The sequence below is a fragment of the Macaca mulatta genome, chromosome 16, assembly GCF_049350105.2.
Source record: "Macaca mulatta isolate MMU2019108-1 chromosome 16, T2T-MMU8v2.0, whole genome shotgun sequence".
Lineage (NCBI taxonomy): Eukaryota > Metazoa > Chordata > Mammalia > Primates > Cercopithecidae > Macaca > Macaca mulatta.
The window spans coordinates 47,071,359-47,096,171 of record NC_133421.1 but is presented as its reverse complement, the minus strand read 5'-3'; the positions used below and the strand labels follow the sequence as shown (position 1 = coordinate 47,096,171).

The window sequence follows — 24,813 nt, the reverse complement described above, 5'->3', positions numbered from 1 at the left end:
TCTCATAATTCCTCCCACTAATTCATACAGAACCATCTAATATTTGAGTTGGCAGTCACCAATCCCCAAATGAAATAGAAATGAAAATGGTGTCAAGATATTGCCTGCCCTTTGGGGGTGCCCCTTGCTAGTCAAAGCTATATGTGATGGAAACTCTGGAAAGCCTTGTTTCCTTGGAACATGTCAGAGCTCCCAGTTAGTCACCTTACCTGCCAAAACATATCTGTGAATATAAACATTTTGATAAATGAATGTAAAAATTTCGATAAATCCATAAAATGGGGCTGGGTATGGCAGCTCATACCTGTAATCCCAGCACTTTGGGAGGCCAAGGTGGGAGGATCCCATGAACCCAGGAGTTCGAGACAAGCCAGGGCAACATTGTGGGACCCTATCTCTACAAAAAATTTAAAAACTGGCTGGACATGGTGGTACACACCCTCAGTCCCAGTTACCTGGAAGGCTGAGGTGGGAGGACTGCTTCAGCCCAGGAGGTTGAGGCTGTGGTGAGCTATGATTACAATACTGCACTCTAGCCTGGGCAAGATAGTGAGACTCAAAAGATAGTGAGTCTCAAAAAAAAAAAAAAAATTCCATGAAACGGAATACTATTCAAAAATGAAAAGGAACATATATGCATAATCTATGTAACATGGCTGAACCTCAAAAATATTATGCTGAGTAAAATAAGCTAGACACAAACTAGTACACATTGTTTAAATTCTAGGACGGGCAAAACTCATCTATAGTGACAGAAAGCAGATCAGTGGTTGCCTAAGGCCAGGGTTGGTGCTTCTACCTTTGACTGCAAAGGGGAATAAGAGAACTTTCTGCAGTGATGAGATGTTATCTACCATGACTGTGATAGTACTTACATGGTGTATACATTTAACAGAATGAATCGAACTGCACACACAAAAGGAGTCCATTTCTTTATATGTAAATTGCACCTCAATAAAGGCGTTATTTATTATTTTTAGAGGCAGTGTCTCACTCTCTCGCCCAGGCTGGAGTGTGGTGTCACGATCATAGCTCATTGCAGCCTCAAACTCCTGGGCCCAAGTGATCTTTCTGCCTCAGCCTACTGAGTAGTTGGTACTACAGGTGCATGCCACCATGCCTGGCTAATTTTTTTTTTTTTTTTTGGTAGAGACAGGGTCTTGCCTTGTTGTGCTGGCTACTGTCGAATTCCTGGGCTCATGTGATCCTTCCACCTTGGACTCCCAAAGTGCTGGGATTACAGGCATGAGCCACTATGCCCAGCCCAAAGATGATTTTAAAATGTTATTTTTCCTTTTTTTTTGAGATGGATTCTTGCTGCATTGCCCAGACTAGAGTGCAGTGGCATGATCTCGGCTCACTATAACCTCCGAACCCTGGGTTCAAGCAATTCTCCTGTCTAAGCCTCCTGAGTAGCTGGGACTACAGGCCCCTGCCACCACGCCCAGCTAATTTTTGTATTTTTAGTAGAGATGGGCTTTCACCTTGTTGGTCAGGCTGGTCTCAAACTCCTGACCTCAGGTGACCCACCCGCCTCGGCCTCCCAAAGTGCTGGGATTACAGGCATGAGTTACTGCACCCAGCCTAAAATGTTATTTTTCTCTTACACTGCACATTGGAAATCAATTCACTTATGCAATGGATTACCCAAATCTCTTCTCCCCATTATGACTGCCTGACATCAGTGTTCATTACAGCCTATAGCACAAAGACTGTACAAGGAAAATGAAACAAAATAAAACTCAAGCTAATCAACCTTGTTCCTTACTGGCAGATGAATAAACGATGTGCTAGGGCAAGAGGCTGATATGTAATAGGAGTTCCTGAATACTCAACTATCTATGTTAGTTCCATTTTCTACTATAATGAACACAGTAACTAAAAACTGGTAAAGTATATGTTTTAGAAGTTCGTGAAAATATGTACAATTTTATATATCACACAACTTTCACCAGAAGCCATCAAAAAGATTTCAGAAAATGATTTCTGACCCATAGTCTGCTCCCTTAGAACCGTGTACTTATTTATAATAGCACATATTTGCCACAGAGAAACAAATCATTTGTCTTCTTCCATTGTGATGTAAATTTCTTGAGTACAGTTTGCTTTTTGTCTTTATATGCATAGTGCCTGACATACTATAAGTAGTCAATCAATATTAAATTAAAAAACAAATGAATGAATAACAGACATGGTTCTGTATTAAATTCATACAATGATTCATTAAAGAAAGGGAAAAACAGTTTGACAATAAGCACCATGTAGGCATTAGGAGCACCAGAACTGGGTTGGAGGCTGCTCCTTTTGTCAGTTTCCACCTCTAGCCACAGGCTCAAAAGTTAGTTCCCATGTGGCAGTGGCTCCTGAACTCTCTCAAGTGAAGAGCCTGTAGACCGCTTCCTGCAGGGCTTTTAAAATATGCAGGATGCTAGGTAAAAGGGGTTCTCCTTCAGGCTGAAGGTGGTTTGTTCATTCTTTCAGATGCTTATTGTGTGCTTATTTTGTACCATGTGTAATACTAAACCCCGATTGAAGGCATCTGTGCCTTTCATGTTCCTGTGTCACCATTAGCTAGCATGAGGGAAATCTCAGAGTTTCCTAATAAAGGAAAGGAAAAAAAAAAAAAGTAGTTATGAAGAACAAACATATTTATCAAAAACATTAAAATCTCAAGTGGCCATCTTACTTTTCACAAGAATAGACCTGCCTTGAAGCTATTGTAGAAGTTAATTAAAAACATCCCTACCCATCAAAAGCTTTGACTGAAAATGTCTTTAAAGTTGTACTAAAAAAACATCAAATACAGCAAAAAATATTGAATACTCTCTCTCTTGGTCACCACTCACGCTCTTGAGCACTCTTTCTCTGTGTTTTTAACTGCTGACTTCTCATAGGATAGATTTCTCTAGCCACCTCACTGGGAATCAAAGCACAAAATGAAAGGTCATTCTGACAACGGTCCAAACTGAGATTTTTAAAAATTCACCTTCAAAAGATTGAAAAATATATTTTCCTGACTCTATTCCTGGATTTAAAAGGATATAGATAAAAACAAGAGACATATAATCTCTCCCTGGCACCCAAAGCATGGAATAGACTGAAACTCTTGTTTATGTATACTGGATCATGTTCATCTTTTAATCAGAAGAAATGCAATTCTTGAATTCAGGTCAAAGCCATAAAATAATATCCTAGCTCTTCAAAAATGTGAACAATGGTGAACCAACCTAATTTCAGTATCATAGTAATGAGCCCAAATATTTAGAATCCGATGTAGTAAAAAAGATTAAAAGGGAATTGTCTGTTTCACAGAATTAGTGTACTGACTCACTTTCTATTTTTACATCCTCAACTTTCCTACCTGAAAACGGGTTTAAATTTGCCACTTTGTTCTTGTATAATATATGACACCCTGAAATCTTTGAAGGAAAGGAAACAACATAATAGATAACACAATAAATATGATAAAAACAGAAACAGAACACAATAGATAAATATGATAGTCACTGATGATGGTAGGGCTCACGCCACTATACTATGTTGAAATTTTCCTTCTTTAACATAGAAGTTGGCGACGTAATCCAACAATTCTCTTTTCCTCACTTGCCAATGAGTAGTTTAATTATGGTGAAAACAGAAAGGATGCATCTGACCAGAGATTAGATTGCTGAAATAACCCACGAGCCCTCTTAAAAAAAGAGCCCTAAACTGCAGAATAACCTCTGGAGTCAGGTTCACTTGGCATCTGTTAGTGCTCACCAATACACGACAAATGGTTAACGGTTTTATAACAGCCACGATAGAGAACATAGGCACATGTTAAAAGGCAGATGAAGTTTTTCAAATTCATACAATCATTTAATCTCTTGGGGATAACCCCACCAGGTGAACCAATGGGATTTGTGAGTTTGGGTCTTCTATAACAAGGACGAGTGTCTTATCTGTAGGACCAAATCGAAACTCTGAGGAGCCTGTTTGAGTATTGTACCTGTGCTGTCCTGGAGTCAGTCACTTCCTTGTATAGGCTGATATCCAAGTAATAGCCAGACTCGTTTGTCAGGAAGAGGCGGATGGGAATTGCTTTTCCAGTTGGCGTCAGGCGAATGTTGATTTTCAGTTCTGCCTGGAGGACGCGCAATTTCCACAGGCGACTTCCATACCGCATTACCATGCTCCGCACAGATTCCTCAATCTGACACAGACACATTACCAAGCACAAAACTTAAATATCTTGTAACTAAGACCTGTTTCAGGTCTGCCCATATTTGAGATAGAAAGGCTAAAAAAAAAAAGAGGTTGGTTTATGGAGATGCACACCTTACAAAAAGTGGTCAGTTTCTCCCCAAATCTATTCTTTCTTGGAACAAGTCAGGGACAATTTCATGCTGGCCTGGCATTAGAGTGGTTTTCTCTGGATAACAACACCCAAATCTCTGCAACTCCTTACCCTTTCCCAATTATATTCATATTCTATATCAAAGATCTGCAATATCTAAAATTACAAGCCACGGGATTTAAGAGGAAGCCCAAAATAAGAATAAAATCTCGAGTTAAATAGCTATTAAGTAGCATTTATATGCATGGTAACTATGTTTCATTGCACTTACAGGACTTTAAATCAACATAGCAATTACCACCATGAGCTTTTTTCCATACAATTTTATTAAACTTTATAATATATGTCTCTTGGTAAATTGCACAAATTAAAGAAAGGCAATTTGTAGGTGGTGCTAGAACATTCTCTCTCAACAGAGCTCTGAAGGTTGGCCACTGCTAAGTCCATCTAGGATTTAAGAAGATGGGGCAGATGTTCCCACGTTTCCCTAAGTTTATACCAAGGCAGCTTAATGCTCTTAGTTTTTAGAGGTAGGACAGTTATTTTAACTAAATGGCCTTAGACATGATTTCTTGTTATTTACATACTAAAGCAAAACATTTTTTTCCCCAACATGGCTGCACAGAACATAATGCAGCTAGAACATGTTATTTGAAATTAATGTTTCCTTAAATGAAGTATCTTTCTAAAATGCTTCCTCAACTTCTTAGAAAATCTCAAGAATATCTTACATTCCCTTTCTCTTGTGGTTCTTTAGTAGTATGTGCCACCCTTGCAGTTTGTTTCTGCACCACAGAATTTTAAGTTAGAATGAATTTCAGGGAGTTAACCTCTCTATTATCACACTTAATTGCTAACCAAGAGATATTTATCCATTCTTTTCTTGAGGAAACAAAAGCCAATAATCTTTATGTACAGAAAATTGGCAGCTATCTATCATTAGAAAAGCAGAGTGTATATGGGTGGTTAGAATGAAAGCTGAGGCTGATCTGAAAAACTCAGAAAAAAAGGTAAGCCAAATCTAAAAAAATACAGCTGTACAGTGTCCATGCCACGTTTTAAGTCTCCCAGCTTATTAGTCCCAGAATGCTTAGGAGAAGTTTTGCTTAAACTAGATGATGCAATTTGAGTCAAAAGAGTAGCCCTGTCCTTGGCTTTCCTTACAGACAAAAGCAACCCATCATTAGCTTGGAATTTTGAAGGGAAAAAAGGTAGAAAACTACTTCTCAGATCTCAGATACTAAGTTCAAGAAGCAAAAGTCTACCAGGCATGATGACTTATGCCTGTAATCCCAACACTTTGGGAGTCTGAGGCAGGAGGATCACTTGAGGCCAGGAGTTCAAGACTAGCCTGGGCAACATAGCAAGACCCTGTCTCTATAAGAAAAAAAGGAAAAAAAAAAAAAAAAGCAGCAGCAGCAGCAAAAATTCATGCCTACAGTTGATCTTGAAAAAGGGAGATACTGGTTCTCCTATCCAAATTCCACAGTATCATGATAGAAAGAGTTAGAAGGGGCCAGGCATGGTGGCTCATGCCTGTAATCCCAGCACTTTGGGAGGCTGAGGCAGGCGGATCACGTGAGGTCAGGAGTTGGAGACCAGCCTAACTAACATGGTGAAACCCCGTTTCTACTAAAAATACAAAAATTAGCCGGGCGTGGTGGCACACGCCTGTAGTCCCTGCTACTCGGGGAGGCTGAAGCATGAGCTTGAACCTGGGAGGTGGAGGCTGCAGCGAGCTGAGATGGTACCACTGCTCCAGCCTGGGCGACAGAGCAAGACTCTGTCTCAAAAAAAAAAAAAAAAAAAGAAAGAAAGCATCAGAGGGAGCAGAAACAGAGAGCAGCTTGTCTTTATTACACCGGGGATAAAAGGTCAAGTACAAAATCACCTTGTTTTTCTTCCTTAAATTATATACAATGCATTTTAGAATAGACCCTCAGGGAAGAAAATATACATAATACATGTGAAATTCCTTATCAGCCAAATTCTCTCCCTGTGGAAAAACACTAGAGAGAGATAGGTTAGACACTTTGAGAAGGTACATTATCTCACTAAGGCCACCAGGTAATTAATATTTAGTGCACAGAAGCAGTAATTTAGCCAAAATGCTTAGTAACAGTAAAATTAATAATTCCAGATGAGAAATAGTAGGGAATAATACAAAACAGGACCACTATTATAGCAAATATCATAAAACAGGTACCAACAAAAGAAAAGGTTTTCATGTTTTTATACTGCTTATAAGGGACCAGCAAGCTAACACCATACCACCTTCAGCATTGAGAACTGTTTTCTTAATGGCTATATCAAATTTTTGACATTGTCCCAGAAACTCAATCTTATAAACATTCTATAAACTTTACAGATTAAGGGCTCAACAGCCTGAACAAGAGTACCTGTTTCCAAGTCCAAGTGAGATAAATATGAATGAACTTCTGTGCTTATGCTTGCTAGTGCTGGAAGAGAAGCTAAGGAGAAATGTACCTTTGATGGGTCCATGATAACCGTGGGCACAAAGTTGAGGAAGATGTGGTTACAGTCAGTGCGGACATTTGTATTGTTAAAAGCAACTTCCAACTCATCCATGGCTTCCAGGAGTAGCCGCTCCCCTTCATTTTGCAGATATTCAAAAGAAGCTTCCTACACAGGAAGAAAATAATCAACATTAGTATATTTTAAAAGAGGCAATAAAGAAATGGCTATTATAATCACTTAAGTGGCAGTATGTCATGAATCATAAGGCATCTGGTGAAGACACTATCTTTCTCCCTAGAGTCAGTCCAGTAACCACAGGGAGAAGGGGCAGGCAAGGGTCAGATAAAGAGTCCATGTCAGCCCTTTCTCCTTACTCTTAGTGTATCATTTCCTTCTAAGAGGTAGAAATGCTGGGCATCCCCATAGCTGTAAGTTCAATAGGATGATATTTCACATATGCCAAACAGAGCTATTTGGAAAGGAAAAGCTGAAGAAAGGGTACAGCTTTGGGATATAATAATAATGAACACATCAGGAAGTGCCTTGCTATATGCAGACACTATCCATACCTCTAGACAGGTGTACAATGGGATCGCCTCTTTCCTAACTTATCTCCTTATGCTCTATCATCACCCAATTCTTCCTGTGATTTTTCTGTTTGTATGCTTTTTCTTTTCTTGAGTGCTATTATGCTTCTGCTACTAAGAAAAATCAAATTAAAGTGGAAAAAGAGCCTTCATTTTTAATTTTTTTTCAGATGCACTTTCTGCTTTGTACAAAAAAAAGCCTTTATTATATGAAATATTTACTTTTGTAAACATTGAAAGAGAACAAGAACCTTGACTCAAAAAATGAAAACCTGATTTTTTTTTATGCTCTCTCTCAGCAGAAGCATAAAACTTGATTTTGAATCATACATATTACTCTGTTCCTTCCCTCAGGGATGACATCCCATTAAAGTACAGCACCCACCTTGGTGACCAGATCAGAATGCCTGATGATTGCACGAACAAAGAACCTGTAGTCTGTCACTTCTGTGCCCACTTCCACCTTGGCTGCCCCGAGATACAGGTGCATCTTGTGATTAGCACATGGAATGGCAGTGAGGTCAAAATTTCTCATCCGGTTCAGCTCTAACTGGAAAGCCAGAGCAGGCTCCAGATGACGATAGATACGATCCTCCTCAAACTGAGTACGAGAATCAGAGAAAAAACAGCTCACAAGAGGCAGTTACAACACTATACTATGAATGTGAATGTAAAAGAGATGCCTGAAAATAGAAACATAAGCTATGATGTGCTAATAAGCAACAAAAATGAACTATGTTCAAGGCTAATGCTATAGCTTACATAAGATTAGGCACTAAAGTACCTATTATATACGTACTTTATAGGATGATACTCCTAAACTTTCATCATTCATGCTTTTACAAGTAGTGATGATATGCATTAAAAACTAACCAAAAAACCTCAATTTCCTTAGAACTCCTGCAGCATTTAATGTCTTTATATAATTCATTTTTATATTAATTACAGACTGCTTCACATTAATATCTACTTCACATGCCAATATTTTGTGCTTACCCAACTAATCTAAAAGTTTTCTCACTTATGATAAGTACAAATGACATAATAAATACTCAACAAACAAACATCATACAATTTTTTAATTGAAGAGATATTTGGCTTTGGAACACTGTATCCATAGATATATAATTACTTATAAATGTTTTTTCAAAGTTGTACTAGTATATAACTTTACTGTATTTACTGTATATGTACTGTACGTTTCAGTGAAACTAAATTATTTCTCTGGAATACATGTCAATTGAGCGAATGGAGAGAGACAGTCAAAAATATAAGCTGGTAACAGGAAGAAAGCAACATGGTCTGAAGTTTTGTATTTTAAAATTGAAAAACAAATGCACATAAACTAGAGTTGAGTATCAGTGAACTATTTGTAGATAACAAGAATGGTCCTTTAATATCACATCATTAGGATTATTCTACAGAACAAGGATGATTTGGAAAGGTATCACCTTCATTGAGTAGCTCAATACATTTGGTTGTGTCCTAAGCCAAACTCTTTCAGAAAGGAATCGGTTTTAGTTCTAAGACACATGTAAGGCAACAGGAAGCACAAGTTCAATAAGAGAAAAAAGAATGGCAAGAAGAACATATAGCAAAGATAAGTCACTCTTGGGCTTTTAAGAAAAAGTAATTTTTTTTTTTAATAGGAAAGAAATCAATCCTTACCTTATCCCTTGCTCGGAATGTAAAAAATTTAGGGAATTCTCTCTGTATTAAAGAAGAGGGAAAATGTGTCAGAAGTTCATAGACATGGCTCTTTGGAAACAAACATATAGTATAGAAACAGTTAAGCATTTAGAAGACAGTTTTCTAGAAAACATGCTTCTTACCTAAGCTTAGTCCAGGAAATATGAATGATCCGCTGCATAACCATCACTTTGACCCCATTTCCAAATTTGAGAATCATATTATAAACCTAATTTTAGTATCTACCTTCTCCCGGGGGAAAAAAAATGTACATATTTTTTAAATCTCCCAAGTGAAAAAAAAATTTTTTGCTGGGTATTGCTCTTGGCACAACCCGGCAAATAAAACCAATATACCCTTATGCCGAGTTACTGGACTGATTTCCCAAGTTTCTCTTTAAGAAACTCTTAAAATGTAAACTAGTCAGACAGTATAGAGTGCTCAGTCCATGATTTTCACATTCCTTCTTAAGTCAATAATGTCAAGGGTTTAAATGATAACATTTGAAGATGAAGAAAAATATAAGATACTACCTTGGTCACTACCACTAAATGTATAGGAAAGAATGAGGTAGAACTAGTGAACTTGTAATCATTAGGTCTTCCTGCTTTTTTGTAGGGCATTATACAAAAAAAAAAAAAAAAAAAAAAAAAAAAAACCAATTTACTAGAACCTTATTAATTAACAAAGATGAATTCAATTAGCAGAGTTCATTAGTTTCTGAAATTTAACTTACTAACGCTAAATACCCCTGTTTCTCGGATGGGAAGCTCTACTGGCAGTGCTGAAATCAAGTCATTACTATTTGCCTCCATAGGAGGTTTCATTAGGCATCTTCTTCATTATGAGTGCAATACAATCAAACACTTATCAGTACAAGGCAGAGAGACTGGGACTAGCTGCCTACATATCCTCAATGAGCTTTAGGAACTGTGAAGGAAACATGGACTGAAAATCTGGTGGCAGGTATTCTCATGTGTTTTCCCATCTGATGCTCTCAACAACCTCTACGGGTAGATATTGTGACCCTCATTTTACAGAAGCCTTGGCTCAAGTATATGCTCAGAATCACAGAGCTGGAAGATAAACTTGGGTCTCTCTAGTGCCAGAGCCCATGGCCTCTCACCTCTCAAGGGCAGAGTATTACCTTTCTCTTTTTATTATAATCTAAATCCCTCATTTAGAGGATTTCTCTTTGATGAGACAAAAAAACAGAAATTAAGACTTTAAATTTAAAAAGGACAAAGCAAAGAAAGCAAAACTCATGCTGTAAATCTGTGGTTCTTGAATTTCCTGAAAATTTCTTGAATACGTTCCGTAAGTGTTATACCTCACTCTCACCTTAACTAAAGCTTGCACAACTAATAAATCTTTTTATCTTTTCCTTGGTATTTTAACTGTAAGACTGCATTTAAAAGGTTCCTAGGAGCTCATTTACCAACCTCAGGGAAATCCCTTTTTAAAAGCCTTTTTAAAGTGGATTTTACACAGGACTAAACTTCTCCTAATGAAGTTTTGTTCTAAGTAATTCTCTGACCCCTCCTCCCTGCCATGAGAGTGAAGCACATGGGGATGACTTCAAGGTTAAGTAAGATGCATTCAGCTGAGGTGTCAGTAAATATCATGCTCATGGTTTTATATAACCTAGTTTTGGTTTTATTCTAGTGAGGTACAGCTTTCAGAGCATTACCTAAAAAGTAACACATGTCAAAAAAGGAAGAATGACAAAATCTTTCCATGGAACTCTCTGAAATAAAAGTCAAGGAAACTGATAATATGATATTTTAAGCACATACTTTTCTATTCCGCCTGAACTGTTATTAGCTAATTAATTAAAATGTTTGTTTAGGATGCCATTTATTTAATTATGCACATTTGTAGTATCAAAACCATTTCCTTTCAAAAACAAAACAACAGTAATAAAAAAATGCTTTCTTTTCCACTAAACCAATTAAGAAAATTTGTAGTAACTGAAAGGCATATAAAGCAGTTTGAATGGAAACGCCTTTAATACAAATAATGAAGAAACTGACTGATTCTTGGCAGAGGTGGGCAATGACTACCAATTAGAAAAACCACTTTCATTAAGGTTAGATAAGAAAAGGTGTCATGAGATCATATAAACAATCTTTTTTTAAAAAAAATAACTTCTGAGTAAATTTGTAACTCCCCGGTAAAATCTTCAATTTAAGTATTAAACATTCAGAACAAGAGATGGCAAGAACCTCTATGCAATGGAAAAGTGGGACTACCAAGCAATTCTTCAGTGACTTGGAAGTCTGAAGACTGTTATAGAAAGTAACCTCTTTTGGCACTCAAAAACCACAGAATCACAGAAAACACAGAAAAGAAGAAATCTAAAAGTCTGATCCTACAGTTTTAGTAAATTCTTTTATCCTATCTCATCCTCATACTGCCAGTTTTTCCACAGAAATCATTCATGCTTATTCCATCATCAATATATTTGCTTTCCAAGCATTCTACTAGTGTCATGGGCAAATATCATAATTGAATGTATACAAAGAAAAACCCTCTTAGTGTTCTGGTACCAAAAAACAAAAGAATGCAACGTTTCACAGGAAGAAATTATGCCCCTGCTGTGTTCTAATCAGCCAACCATCATCAAGACAATCAAAATAATTTGCCCAAATTAGCCAATCAAGACACCCTGCAAATCAGAGAATGTGAAAACCTGCAACAAAAAACATCATAGCTGATTATGATACTAATAATCGTGTTAAAAACCTAATGAGATGAAGAAATTGGGAGCTTGCTGGTGCAATTCTCTTTTACCTCAACATGCTGAGAACTAATTATATAGACTGTAATTAAAACAAAAGCCCAAACCAACCCTTCTGAAAACTAATAGTTGGTCCACTAACAAACAGAACTATCTTAAAAAAAAAAAAAAAAAAGAACTACTAATTATGATAACTGCTCATGACAGTGAGCTCTTCCTTCAAGATCCAAATAATCCAAAACATTTCATTTTAAAGTGGGAATCCCACAACAGTCATTAAACAACAACTCTTTCAGGAGATTTGTAGACTTTTTTTTTAAATCTCATGAAATTTTACAAGAACAAAAGGTAACATTTTATTAACAGATATAAAACTGTTTGATTTGAATCTTATCATGGTTTTAGGACCTAATGGGGATAAGAAGAAGTCCTGAAAATTTGTATTCCAATGTCCTTAGCCAAACTTTGCCAAAAAAAAAAAATATATATATATATATATATATATATATGGAAAGCTTAAAAAAAAAAAAAGGCATAATATTATATCCCAATTAGACAGCACTTTCTGCTGAATCTTTTGGAATTCCAGACCTGAAATGTGAGTGAAACTAAGAGAGAGTGAGTCCATAAGTTTTAACTAACAGGAAACTGTGGAGCTGCAGTTTAGATAGCTGCAGAAATTCAAGAAGCCTCTTTTGCATTCAAGGCTTTGATCTTTTTCCTTTTTTCTTTTTTTTTTAACATCTTGTGCATTTTTTTCTTTTATTTTTTATTTTCAGATGAACATCATGATCTACTTTCTTTTTTCTTAACAAGAAGAATATATTTACAAAAAGAGACTTGTTTTCCTCAAAGTTTCTGTTTAAATATCAATGTTAGGCAGTTCTTCAAGTTCCATTATGGGCACTTGATTTAATTAGATGGTTAGGGAAACAGAGTCAACTCCCAGCTTCCTTAACACTGGTGAAGACTGCTGTCACAGAAATAATCTCCAGGCAGGGTCAAGAGACTAGGGCAGCAACAGACATACCTGTGGGCAGCTATCTGGGACAATTGCAGTTAAACTACGAAGTATTTTAAATGTTTGTAGCAATCACTGGCATCCGAATCAGTACCTAACAATATACACAGCTCTCTAGGAACCTCTACTCTGGCCCTCATTTGTCTTGTTCTGGTTCTGAGGCAATCTGAAAGACCAACAACTATATAACAGCACAGCTTGCTTTATTCCACTAACCAATGTGCTTGAATCAAACTTGGTAACCTTCCTCCTCTTCTTGCCCCTCAAGTGCAGATTCTCTCTTCCATTCAATAATATAGGGATTTCACAGCATAGGACAGGGGAGGCTGCATACATCACAGTGGATTACCAAGAAGCCAGAGAGATCAAGGGATTCATCTCTGACACTCCCAGAAAGCTTCCTCTTTTTCACAGTACACTAGCTATGGGGCAAGCACAATCAGATGACATGACAGAGGCTAAGCATCCTTCATGAATGTCAAGCTACCATCAGCAAAAGAACTCACAGCAGCACCATGACAGTGACCCCCAGATTTGTACAGTTTCTGCCAAGGCTTCCTGGCTAGTGTAGATCCTGGATTGTATAGAAGATTCTAGATGGAGTTCAGTTTAATAGCTGCCCTTGCCCCTTGCAAAATCATTTATCATTTTTAAAGGAACATAAAAACACCCCAACTCCTCTGCCACTCAATTCTTCAGAGCAAATCTAGTCCACAATTAAACCTTAATGTTCTCTCTGCTCTAAAGCAGCTTTTCCTACACTCATGACAAATCAAGTCACTTGATAATTTAACTGATTTCCCACTTGATGCCACTATAAATAGGAATCAGACAATGATTGTCAGGGAAGACCCCCTGCTGGCCTAATTTTCTAGCCGATTTTGCCTATACATGTCCCTATTAAACCTAAATCCAGAAATATCAGGACAGCAGAGAGAAAAATATGTTTTAAAGCTGTTAAATATACTCTTAATATTAGGGCATATTTATAACTATACACTATAGATTCAGAGATAAGTTTTTTTTATGTGTGTTACATATATGAGAAAATGTCAGTGAGAACTAATCACTTTGGTTTTTTAAAAATTTTAGTGGACAGTTTTAGTTGATCAGTGTATTTATTATAGAAACCAGTTAGTGTGCTATAGATGTGAAGACTCTATCAAATCCATTAGCAAAAAGGAAAGCAATTTTATAGATTTAGTGTTATTCCCTAGAAAATGCTATTATTCTAAAGTCTGTGATAAAAAGCACAGTAACATTTAAGAACGTAGCACAATACTTTTCTAAAATCCAGAGCCTGGCTCTGGCACGTCTACCTTAGTTCTGAGCAGCATCTACTAGCTACAGTGTTTATTCATGGGCTTTCATATTCTATCCCCAAGTATCAATTTTATTCTCTAAGCTCCTGATTTTTCTTCCTAAAGCCCTAGGGTTCTTTTTAAGCTCCTCATACTTCTCCACTGACTCCGTTTCCTATCGAAAGTTATTGATTGATATATAGCTACACTCTGCTTGATTTCCTGACATCAATAACACAGGGGAGTCATGTAGTCCACAACATTTCCTAAAGCATTTCAGAAAATCTTAGCTTTCTTGTTTCTCTATAGACTAGACCAATAAGGTGAACTGTATGAAGGAAAACAAAACGTCAACTCCTAAAACCCTAATAAACAAAAAGGTAATAAAAGCAATCACACATAGGTCTTTGAGTTTACAAAGTCCTTTCCAGAATCTCAAATGCCATCTTCATTATTACAAATAAGCAGGGTTTAACAACCAAATTATCTCGATTGCTAAAACCAAACCAAACAGGCCAGGCACAGTGACTCACGCCTGTAATCCCAGCACTTTGGGAGGCCGAGGCAGGCAGATCACCTGAGGTCAGGAGTTCAAGACCAGCCAGGCTAACACGGTGAAACCCCGTCTCTACTAAAAATACAAAAATTAGCCAGATGTGGTGGCACACGCCTGTAATCCCAACTACTTGGGAAGCTGAGGTAGGAGAATCACTTGAACCCGGGAGGTGGAGGTTGCAGTGAGCTGAGACTGCACCACTGCACTCCAGCCTGGGCAACTGAGCAAGATACCTTATCCAAAAAAAAAAAAAAAAAAAAAAAAAAAGACTTAGCTACATTAGAATCAATTTTTATGAAATATTTTGACTATAATCAGTCATTTTGAAAACGACATGTTGATTCCAAACTGGATTTCTGTCCTTACTGCTGTCACTGTACTGGGTATGATCATATGGGTATACCACAGTTCGGATGCCAGGCTATTAACTTAATTCTCTTTTTGATAAAAATTTTAATCTCATAAATATTAACAGTTAATTCAGTTAAATGGGAGAATAAGCAACAGAGTGTTTAATTTTTACTTATTTCCTGTTCCTAGGATTAACATAAGACAAAAAATAGCAACTTGGCTCTATCAAGGCATTTTAAATAATAAATCATTGTTCTTTAGAATTGAGAATTCTCAATAAAGAAGCCAAGACTACAAAGTGCAACTGGCTGTTCTTGATTATGGATTCACTATGAGCATAGAAGAAATTACTAGTTAGCTTGTTTCTACCTTATTCGTCTGGATAAATGCTTATGTTCATTCTTAACTATTTCTCAGAGATATATTGAGAATTCATTATAGGGTTAAGAAAAAAAAGAAAAAACCTTTAGCTGGAATACTTGATATAAGAATTTAAAAATTTTTTTTTAATTAATAGAGGACAGGGTCTCATTATGTTGCCCAGGCTCTTCTCAAACTTGTGGGCTCAAGCAACTTTCCTGCCTCAGCCTCCCAAAGTGCTGGGATTACAGAGAACTGAATATTTACTATAATAATTTATAAAAGAAGAGGGACCAAATATCAGTCCAGCCCTTCTAACATATATTCTGTTTAAATAATCAGTGGCAAACAAATAAAACAGTAAGTAGTCTTTCATTATTGTTCATTTTACTTACATGAAATCTCCGATCCACCTCATAGTTGACCTGTTTTCTGAAATCCTTTCAAATAAAAGACAGAGAGGAAGAAAAGAGCAGAAATTGGCAATCAGTAACAAAATCAAAAACAAGCTGAGTAAAAGATGATGAGTTAAACTAACATTTTTTAAAAATTAAACTTATAGAAAAGTGGTTATTTCTCTGCATAAATTCTACTAGTAAGCATAAGATTGCAATCCCATTTTTTATTAAGTTGCAGCAGCAGCGTAAGAAATATTAAAGAGGTACAATTCACATGTCAATACCTTTTGTGCAACCAGGAAAGTAAGGCGCCGGATCCCATGGTCAACCAGGGTAGCTTTCTAGGAGCAAAAACATGTAAAACAGAAAATAGATGAGATTTCCATTCATTCTAAATTTTATCCCATTCATTCCTCGTAAGGCTTTGGTGGAGTTAAACATCCTTTTTGAAAACCTTTATTTTAGCTTAGTACCTTCAAACTTGAAAGTGAACAAATTTCAACCTGGCTCCTAGGACTAAGTCTTATGAAATAAATTTTATATTGATTTGGACAAAACTGAAAGAGAACTTTGTGGAGAAGAAAGGGTCATATGAAGTCAATTAAATTACCTCAGAACTGATTTACATAAAGGCAGGCCACGACACAATTTCTGCTTATAGAAATCATACTGTTGGGCATGTATTCAAATGTAAACATTAATATTGATAAAGAAGCTAAATGAAATAAGGTAGAGAGAAAAGGACTTTCCATAAAACATAAATCACAGGTCCTAAACTGTTTAGATTGTAGGTATTACCTACCGTCAGATACAGCATCCCTAGAATTCAACCTAACAAATTGTAACCTTTCAGTTTTGATACAACAGTCCCCCTTACCTTACATGAAGGCATTTTTTAAAAAGGTTCCTTTTAAAATTGTTAAAAGCAACATTTAATAGGCCTTTAAATTTAGGAATTATTCATATCTCCACTAGGCATAGGCAACTAGTATATCAGAAATCAACAGAAGGCTGGGTGTCTTGGCTCACGCCTGTAATCCCAACACTTTGTGAGGCCAGTGGGGCAGATCACTTGAGGCCAGGAGTTTGAGACCAGCCTGGCCAACATGGCAAAACCCTGTTTCTACTAAAAATAGAAAAAATGAGCCAAGTGTGGTGGCACGTTCCTGTAATCCCAACTACTTGAGAGAATGAGGCATTAGAATCGTTTGAACCAAGGAGGCAGAGGTTGCCGAGATTACGTCACTGTCCTCCAGCCTGGGATGCAGAGTGAGACTGCCTCAAAACAAAGAAGTCAACAGACACCAGTAGTTTCAAGATGGCCACTTATATGAGTCTTGGGCCTCCGGACCTAAGCCTTCCCCTTCCCTATACTGTTCACTTGCTTCAAAAGGCAGGGACAAAGATACAAATTAATGAATTAAGTAAAATACATGGGTTTAGAGGTCCCTAACAAAGAAGGATTATAACAACAAGTAGAAAAGCAACCCCACCAGTTGAATGACCTGAGAAAACATATGAATAGTACAAATAGAAAACTAATGTGGACTTCCACAGCCTACATCCAGACTTTCGTTTGACCACATTTCTTGCTATAACTCTAACCAAGAGATATGTTTATATGCCAATTCTTAACATTCATGATATTATATTTTTTAATCCAAATTGTCTTCCCCTTATAAGGAAGCACATTCTTGGGTTACTTCTTTCAGTTTCTTCAATTCTGCCATGGCATTGCTGAGTAATAAAATAATTTTATTAACAGCATAAACAAAAGATAACTGGAAAAATTAATTTTCTATAAGCAAATAATAAAATAATAAATTATCAGGCCAAATATAAATACATTTTGGTTTAACTGCTTTAAAAAATTATTTGTACTGCCATCATACTCCTTGCTGTAAATAACCAAGTATTGACACTACAATATGAAAAAAATGTGTCAAAAGAAAGGGGGGGTTTCTCAGTGTGGCCAGGAACAGAAATACTTCTTCTGACATCAACAAAGATTCCACTACAGTCAAGTCCTTCAAAGACAAGCATCAATAGCTATGTTCTGGCAAGGGAAGAAAATAACTTTAATAATGCCATGATTTAAAATCAAAATTGTTATTGCTTTTAAAATTCCACAAGTGGCTGACAATAACAGCAGAGCAACAGGATTCTGATTACATTGTAATAATGCGGGTCTCACAGCAAGTCCACAGCTATTACCCAGCGATTAGGCGTCAGCACCTGGAGAAACTCCATTTACACTGACTGCTTCAATCTCCTCCACAAGTCATTTACAAATATATGATCCTAATTTCTATGAGAGAAAAAAAGACATGCTGGGACTAGAAGATTATTTGGACAATTTGGATCAACCTATTTGATAGTTTAATGTGTGCTTTAAAAAAAAAACTTTTTTTAAACTGCTAGAAGCATGATCATGAAGTGAAAAACAAAACTAGTTGCCACTTCATCTTTTGTTTTTCTTAAATTGCTTTTCTTTCCTTTTCTTTCATATATATATATATATATATATATATATACACATACATACACACACACACACACACACACACATATTTTAACAAGGAGATGAAAATGCCAAATGTCCCTGGATAAGCACAGTACCTGATGCAGTAAATAGCTTCTCTATGCTTAAAGTGTCAACACAGTCTACCCTTACCATTCTAAATAGCGTTAGGCAAAGACATTGGATTTCTCTGTGCCTTAGTTTCCACATCTAGTCAAGGAAAAGGGTAATTTCTTATTTCTCATTAATGTTACAAACATATGTAGTGAATATGAAGAAAATACTTTTTTTTTTTTTTTTAATTGAGACGGAGTCTCGCTGTGTCGCCAGGCTGGAGTGCAGTGGTGCAATCTTGGCTCACAGCAAGCTCTGCCCCCAGGTTCAAGCGATTCTCTTGCCTCAGCCTCCCAAGTAGCTGGAACTACAGGCACTTGCCACCATGCCTGGCTAATTTTTGTATTTAGTACTAGAGATGGGGTTTCACCATATTGGCCAGGCTGGTCTTGAACTCCTGACCTTGTGATCCACCCACCTCGGCCTCCCAAAGTGCTAGGATTACAGGCATGAGCCACTGCGCCTGGCTGAAAATGTCTTTGTAGATCAACATGTGCTGATAAATATGACACTTAGATTTGAGGGCAACAACAAATGGCAAGTTGTAGTCAAATTATGGAAAAATACTCAAACATGGGCAACTAGTGCCTCAAAACCTAGAAAGATACTTTCATAGATTATTTCATGAAGCAGCAGCAGCAGCCACATATAACATTAAGACTCTTCCAGGTCGGGCGCAGTGGCTCACGCCTGTAATCCCAGCACTTTGCAAGGCCGAGGCAGGCAGATCACCTGAGGTCGGGAGTTCGAGAACAGCCTGATCAACATGCAGAAACCCCATCTCTACTAAAATACAAAAATTAGCTGGGTGTGGTGGCACATGTCTATAATCCCAGTTACTCAGGAGGCTGAGGCAGGAGAATCACTTGAACCCAGGAGGCGGGGGTTGCTGTGAGCTGAGGTCACACCATTGCACTCCAGCCTGGGCAACAAGAGTGAAATTCTGTCTAAAAAAAAAAGGACTCTTCCAGCAAAGATTACCTTGATCACTGGCTTTAGGTTAATTTTATGTGGTCACTGGTCAAGGGCAAGAAGGAAGGTAAATTTCTGTCTATAGAAAAAGCCCCAGGCATGTCCCCTACTTTCACATCTCTGGAAGCACCTTTTCCTCCTATTGGCCACTGCAATCCCACAGTTAGTTTAAGTGCCACAACAGTATCATGGAATAAGTACTAAGACTTATAGTCATCACAAATTTACCATTTTTTCCCCTAGATATCTACCATTAGCATTACATGATGTGAATGCCAATGGTACGAATTGTCTACACCACTGAATTATATTTTGAAAACATCTACTGAGTTCTTTCTCTGTAACAAGACCATGGGTTAAGTGCTGTCTACTCCAAGAGAACACATGGGTCTTGCCATCAAGGGCAGTTTAAGATGACACTTTGCCATCTATCACATATCATAATGAAATATAACTGTAGATTATTGTTTTAAGCATGCCTATCCTATCCCCTCAATTAGACTATAAGCATCTTCAGGGCGAAGAAGGTATTACTTACTATTACCTAGATCTGTGCTCCCTACACCTGGCATCAAATCCTTAAGTTCTAGTATTTGCTCTATCACCTTCCAGCTGGTGACCTAGGGGTTTTAATTTCTTTGAGCTCCAGCTTTTGCCCATGTGTACAACTGGAATAATTCCTGACTTATCTAACCCCATGGAATTGTGGTAAGACGCAAATAAAAAATTTAGGTAGAATTTTTTTTATAAATAAAAACATATTGCTATGTTGCCAAGGCTAGTCTCGAACTTCTGGACTCAAGCGGTCCTCCTCTCTCAGCCTCCCAAAGTGCTGGGATTACAGGTGTGAGCCACCGTGCCTGGCTGGCATTATTATTGCTAATAAATGTATGCTGACCAATTAGGAATTCAAAGGAAGAACATACATTTTAGTTAGGGCTACTCAGAAGTCCTCACTGAAGAGGTGAAATTTGGGACAGTTCTTAAGACAAGCGGGATTTAGAAAGAAAGGTGAAAGAAAACTTTCTAGGTAAGAGGAAGTCAAAGAAGTACAGTAAATGAGGCATATTAGACAATGAACAAAGGTCTTTTCACAAAATAGCAAAGGCTACATGTTAGTCTCTCAATAGGCTGATGATGTTGAAGCTAAAGTTAAGGAGGTATTCGGAAGGTCAAAGAGAATCACTGTTAAGTGGGAAAATAACATGGTCAGAGCACATTTGGGACATTTAATTTTGTGATGGTGAGCAGAATGGAAACTCTTTGGAGGGAGAAAGTGAAGGAAGATAAGTAGATCAAAAGTAACCCTGCTGCGGTGTCTCAGGTGTAAGATAGCAAGGGTTTGAATTAGGGATGGCAGTGGGAATTTAAAAACTGGAAAGAAGAAAAAGAGAAAGGGTAAAAAAGACTGCAAAGAAAAACTAGCAGACCTTGGTGACTGACCAGATACAAATAAATATGTACAGATTGTGGGTAGAAGGGTAGAATGAAGGAATGTCAAGGATAAAGTCAATGACTTCTGAATGATTGGGAGTGAAAGGTATGGTGAGTTGTGAGGTTTTTTGTCTTGTTTTATGAGGGGACTGGAAAGGGATGAGAAGAGGAGAAGGACAATGATGGAAAATGACATTTAGACTATGGAGTTTGATGTCAACAGGAGATATCCAAGTGACATAAAATTGAAAGGAGGGTAGGTGTATAACTGATATTTTCTTTTTTTTTTTTTTTTTTTTTTTTTGAGACGGAGTCTGGCTCTGTTGCCCAGGCTGGAGTGCAGTGGCTGGATCTCAGCTCACTGCAAGCCCCGCCTCCCGGGTTCACGCCATTCTCCTGCCTCAGCCTCCCGAGTAGCTGGGAGTACAGGCGCCCGCCACCTCGCCCGGCTAATTTTTTTTGTATTTTAGTAGAGACGGGGTTTCACCGTGTTAGCCAGGATGGTCTCGATCTCCTGAACTCGTGATCCGCCCGTCTCGGCCTCCCAAAGTGCTGGGATTACAGGCTTGAGCCACCGCGCCCGGCTATAACTGACATTTTCAAAGGAGGGGAGGGGAAGACACAGAAGGGACCTGAGGGGAGTTTGGGCTTAGACATATGGAAAGTTACCAAAGGAAAATACTCAGTAAGTGATTCGAAGTTCAAGACTGGAGCTCTGGGAGAGATTTAGCAACATAACTTCCCTTAAAAACATTTTAAATATTTGAGGTCTATGTCTGTTGACACACAAAGATATTCATTATATATTATTAAGTTACTTTGGGATTTTATCCCTAAAGGCAGAACTAGCCATAGTTCTGAGAGCTATGATAAAAGACATAGCCATAAACTAGCAAGTGATAAAAGGATAGCTAATGATACACAGTCAGTAGGAAAGGGGCCATCATGAGCTTCCACCCAATCGAGAACTTACATTTTGCTGGGTAAATTCTCTGAACATAGCTGCCAGCCTGTCATCCTCAATATCACAGTCGGTCTTGATAGCCACATTGAGAATGTGAATTGGTTCATCCCTAGGAACCTGTAACTCAAGAATACAAGCCAAATAAATTATGAGGCTGGCCAATACAGATGCAGGTAGAAGTTATAATATTTGGTAGAATACCTGAAAAACAGATACACCCCACAGAATATTTTGGTTTGCCCAGCAGTAGGAATGAGCAAATTGAAACCACTGTCCAACAGCCACAGAGAGATTAAATAAAGTAAAGCATGTAACTTTTAAAAGATAAGGCAGCAGAGGCATTAGCAACAGGTGGCCCAAACTTTACTTGGTATGAAGTTGAAGATCACTATGTCTCACCTTTTTTACTAGTAAAATGGGGGTGAAACTATTTGCCACATCTCTTCACAGAATGTGAAGGAAAATGAGTGAAATAAGCCATCTGGACATATTCCCACATAATATATTTCCTTATAATTTATCAAACAATGGAAGTATCAAATCACGAAAAAATAACATCATAGAGAAAGAATAATTTATCTACTGATAAGTAAAAAGAAATGATTTAATAAAAAGACAAAGTTTTAAACAAAATGCCTATTTTTTTTTCCTGTAATCTAAAGTCCTCCATTCTCTGAGGACTATGATTGCACCATTAAGCAAAAATATAAGCCATGGCCGAATAAGAATTCCAGCAACCAAAGCCCAAATCCTTAAAACAACATTCAGAGATTCAGAGGCAGCTGCAATGGACATAGCTGAGCCCATTCTATACTATGGACTCCAAAATTAATATAGTTTTTTTTAAAGTTAGGATTTATATTCCACCTGTTTCCAGAAAATACTTTGGTGAGGCATACAAAATTAAATACTATAAAGTGGGGTAAAATGATGAACTCTTTCCAATAATAGTTCAAAGTCAGAAAGATAGTATACAGTACAAGTCCCATGTCTGAGGGAACAAAGCAGTCTCCCAAAAGGGACATTATACCTTATCTTCATCATAAAGAGACGTGTGACCTGCCTCAGGGAATGTGGGACTCTGGGGTGGGGAGTCAGAGAAGCAGCTCATCACTTCATCAAAGATCCTAAAAAATACAAGAGAAACACCCACCATGAAACCCAAGTGGCAGGAAACTAACACTACCATTGCCAGCTGAGTCTAAAAGAATACTCTATCTTAGCCTGGGCTCAATAGTTAACTGAATAGAATCACCAGTGGCTAGAGGTGACATGCAAAATTTCACCAAGTGGCAGAAATTAGGAGGATGGATTGTTTAAACTTTAATAAACCATATATATTTTTTCTTTTTTAGAAAGAATGATCTAAAGCTTTTTTGTTTTGTTTTGTTTTCCTCATATGTAAGATATGAGCACTGCTGTCATCATCAGTCTTAAAGTAACAGAAAGTGCCTGGAACTGGAGTAGTGACAGTCCAATGTAATTACCCCTCCCCCTAGGGTAATGCATCAGTATACATCAAGAGATAGATGCTGAATGCATTTAATCAAAAGATGTATCGTCTCTTGTGGGGCTCACTCTAGTGTTATGTTTAATTTCTCCTGACATTTCACTCATCACAGAGCAGACAGCTTCTTCTGTTAGCTCCTCAGGAAAAGATGGTTTTCGTTTGTTTCTTTTTTTCTGACCAGGCTCATACTACAAGTAGAGGCTTGTAGAAACTGAATGAGAGGTAGAAATGCAAGGATATATACCTCTCTGAGAGCATATACAGCAAGGGTTACATCTTTTTAGCTGGCTCACGGCTATTCGGGAGACCTTTATTCATTTTGCAGAAAGCTGAGACCCCAAAACACACATGTCCATAGCTCCCCTTGTATAGACATAGTTCCACAATGTCTTACCTGACAAAATCTTCGAAAGTCCGAAAAGAGACCATTCCGCCCATCCGCTGACAAGGTGGAGTGAATGAGTTGTCCAACAGCACATCGCTGACACTAGCTACATGGGTCATGCCATAGTGGTTGAGGTTGGAGGAGAAGGACATTCTAAATGGTAATTCAATCATGTTCATTAGACAAGGAGGGTAGGAGCAAGGACTGGGAAAGTAACAGTAGGGAAAAGGAACTAGGACAAAACACTGAAGTAGGGTCAGGTTGCAGAGCAGATTTGGTTTTTTTACCCACTACGGATAAGGTTGTTTTGCTGGATTCATGTTAACCCTTTCTTTTGAATTTCCCCATATAAACTATATTTTCATCACTCCAAAATTTCTTCAAATAAAAAGCTAAGGACTGTTAGGAATTTCCAGGCAGTTTTAATACAATTACATTGTAAGATGTCCAATGAATGAATAGCACATAGGGGTTAAAAACCATCCTGCATCTTCCCCCTCCCTAAAGCATTCCCTCCTTTAAAAGGAAGTAAGCAAGCCAAGTGTGTTGTAACTATGCAATGCTTAAGGCATTTTGTTTTCTAGGAACTGTAATAGAGTAAGTATTCACAGATAAATAAAGAGATAGGTAGATATATGTATGTAAAACAACAATTATAATTAAGTCATCTGGAATGGTTTAGTAAATAATTATATAAAACATTAGGGTACAGAAACAGGTCACAGTCTATAAAAGGAAATTTACTGAGGAATTTACTTTTTCCTTTAATGGGCTGGTAGGGATAGTTACTGGGGTTACAGTTCTCCCTTTTTGAAAAGAGAGACATTTTTCAACCCCAAATTGCACGTTTTTCTTTTCATAGTTAAGCACTTCTATACCAAAACAAAAAAAATCTCCTTTGAAAGCCCTTAATAATTTCCAGCAACATACAAAAGGGCAGAGTATGGGTCTCAAAGTATGTGTAAGCATGACAAACAGCTGCTAAACAGAGATGCTTGAAGAGAACTGAACTGATTTGTTCAATCTAAAAACAATGAATCTCTATATTTCTTGTGCACCTTAACAGTACGTACTAATAAATAATACTGTAAAGTGT

General features: G+C 37.5%; 1 protein-coding gene across 13 annotated transcripts in view; it reads right to left on the bottom strand.

The window, feature by feature from the left end:
* ACACA (acetyl-CoA carboxylase alpha) overlaps positions 1 to 24,813 on the bottom strand; it is a 330,020-nt gene that overhangs the window by 99,364 nt on the left and 205,843 nt on the right. For 9 of the 13 annotated variants that reach the window (XM_077969319.1, NM_001266778.1, XM_077969318.1 and 6 more), the window contains 9 exon segments: positions 23,727 to 23,870; positions 22,853 to 22,949; positions 21,832 to 21,939; positions 16,102 to 16,158; positions 15,815 to 15,859; positions 9,070 to 9,111; positions 7,787 to 8,002; positions 6,824 to 6,979; positions 3,989 to 4,192 (listed from right to left, as the gene is read on the bottom strand). In XM_077969319.1, the coding sequence (XP_077825445.1) occupies positions 3,989 to 4,192; positions 6,824 to 6,979; positions 7,787 to 8,002; positions 9,070 to 9,111; positions 15,815 to 15,859; positions 16,102 to 16,158; positions 21,832 to 21,939; positions 22,853 to 22,949; positions 23,727 to 23,870 (1,069 nt within the window). 13 annotated transcript variants of the gene reach the window in all.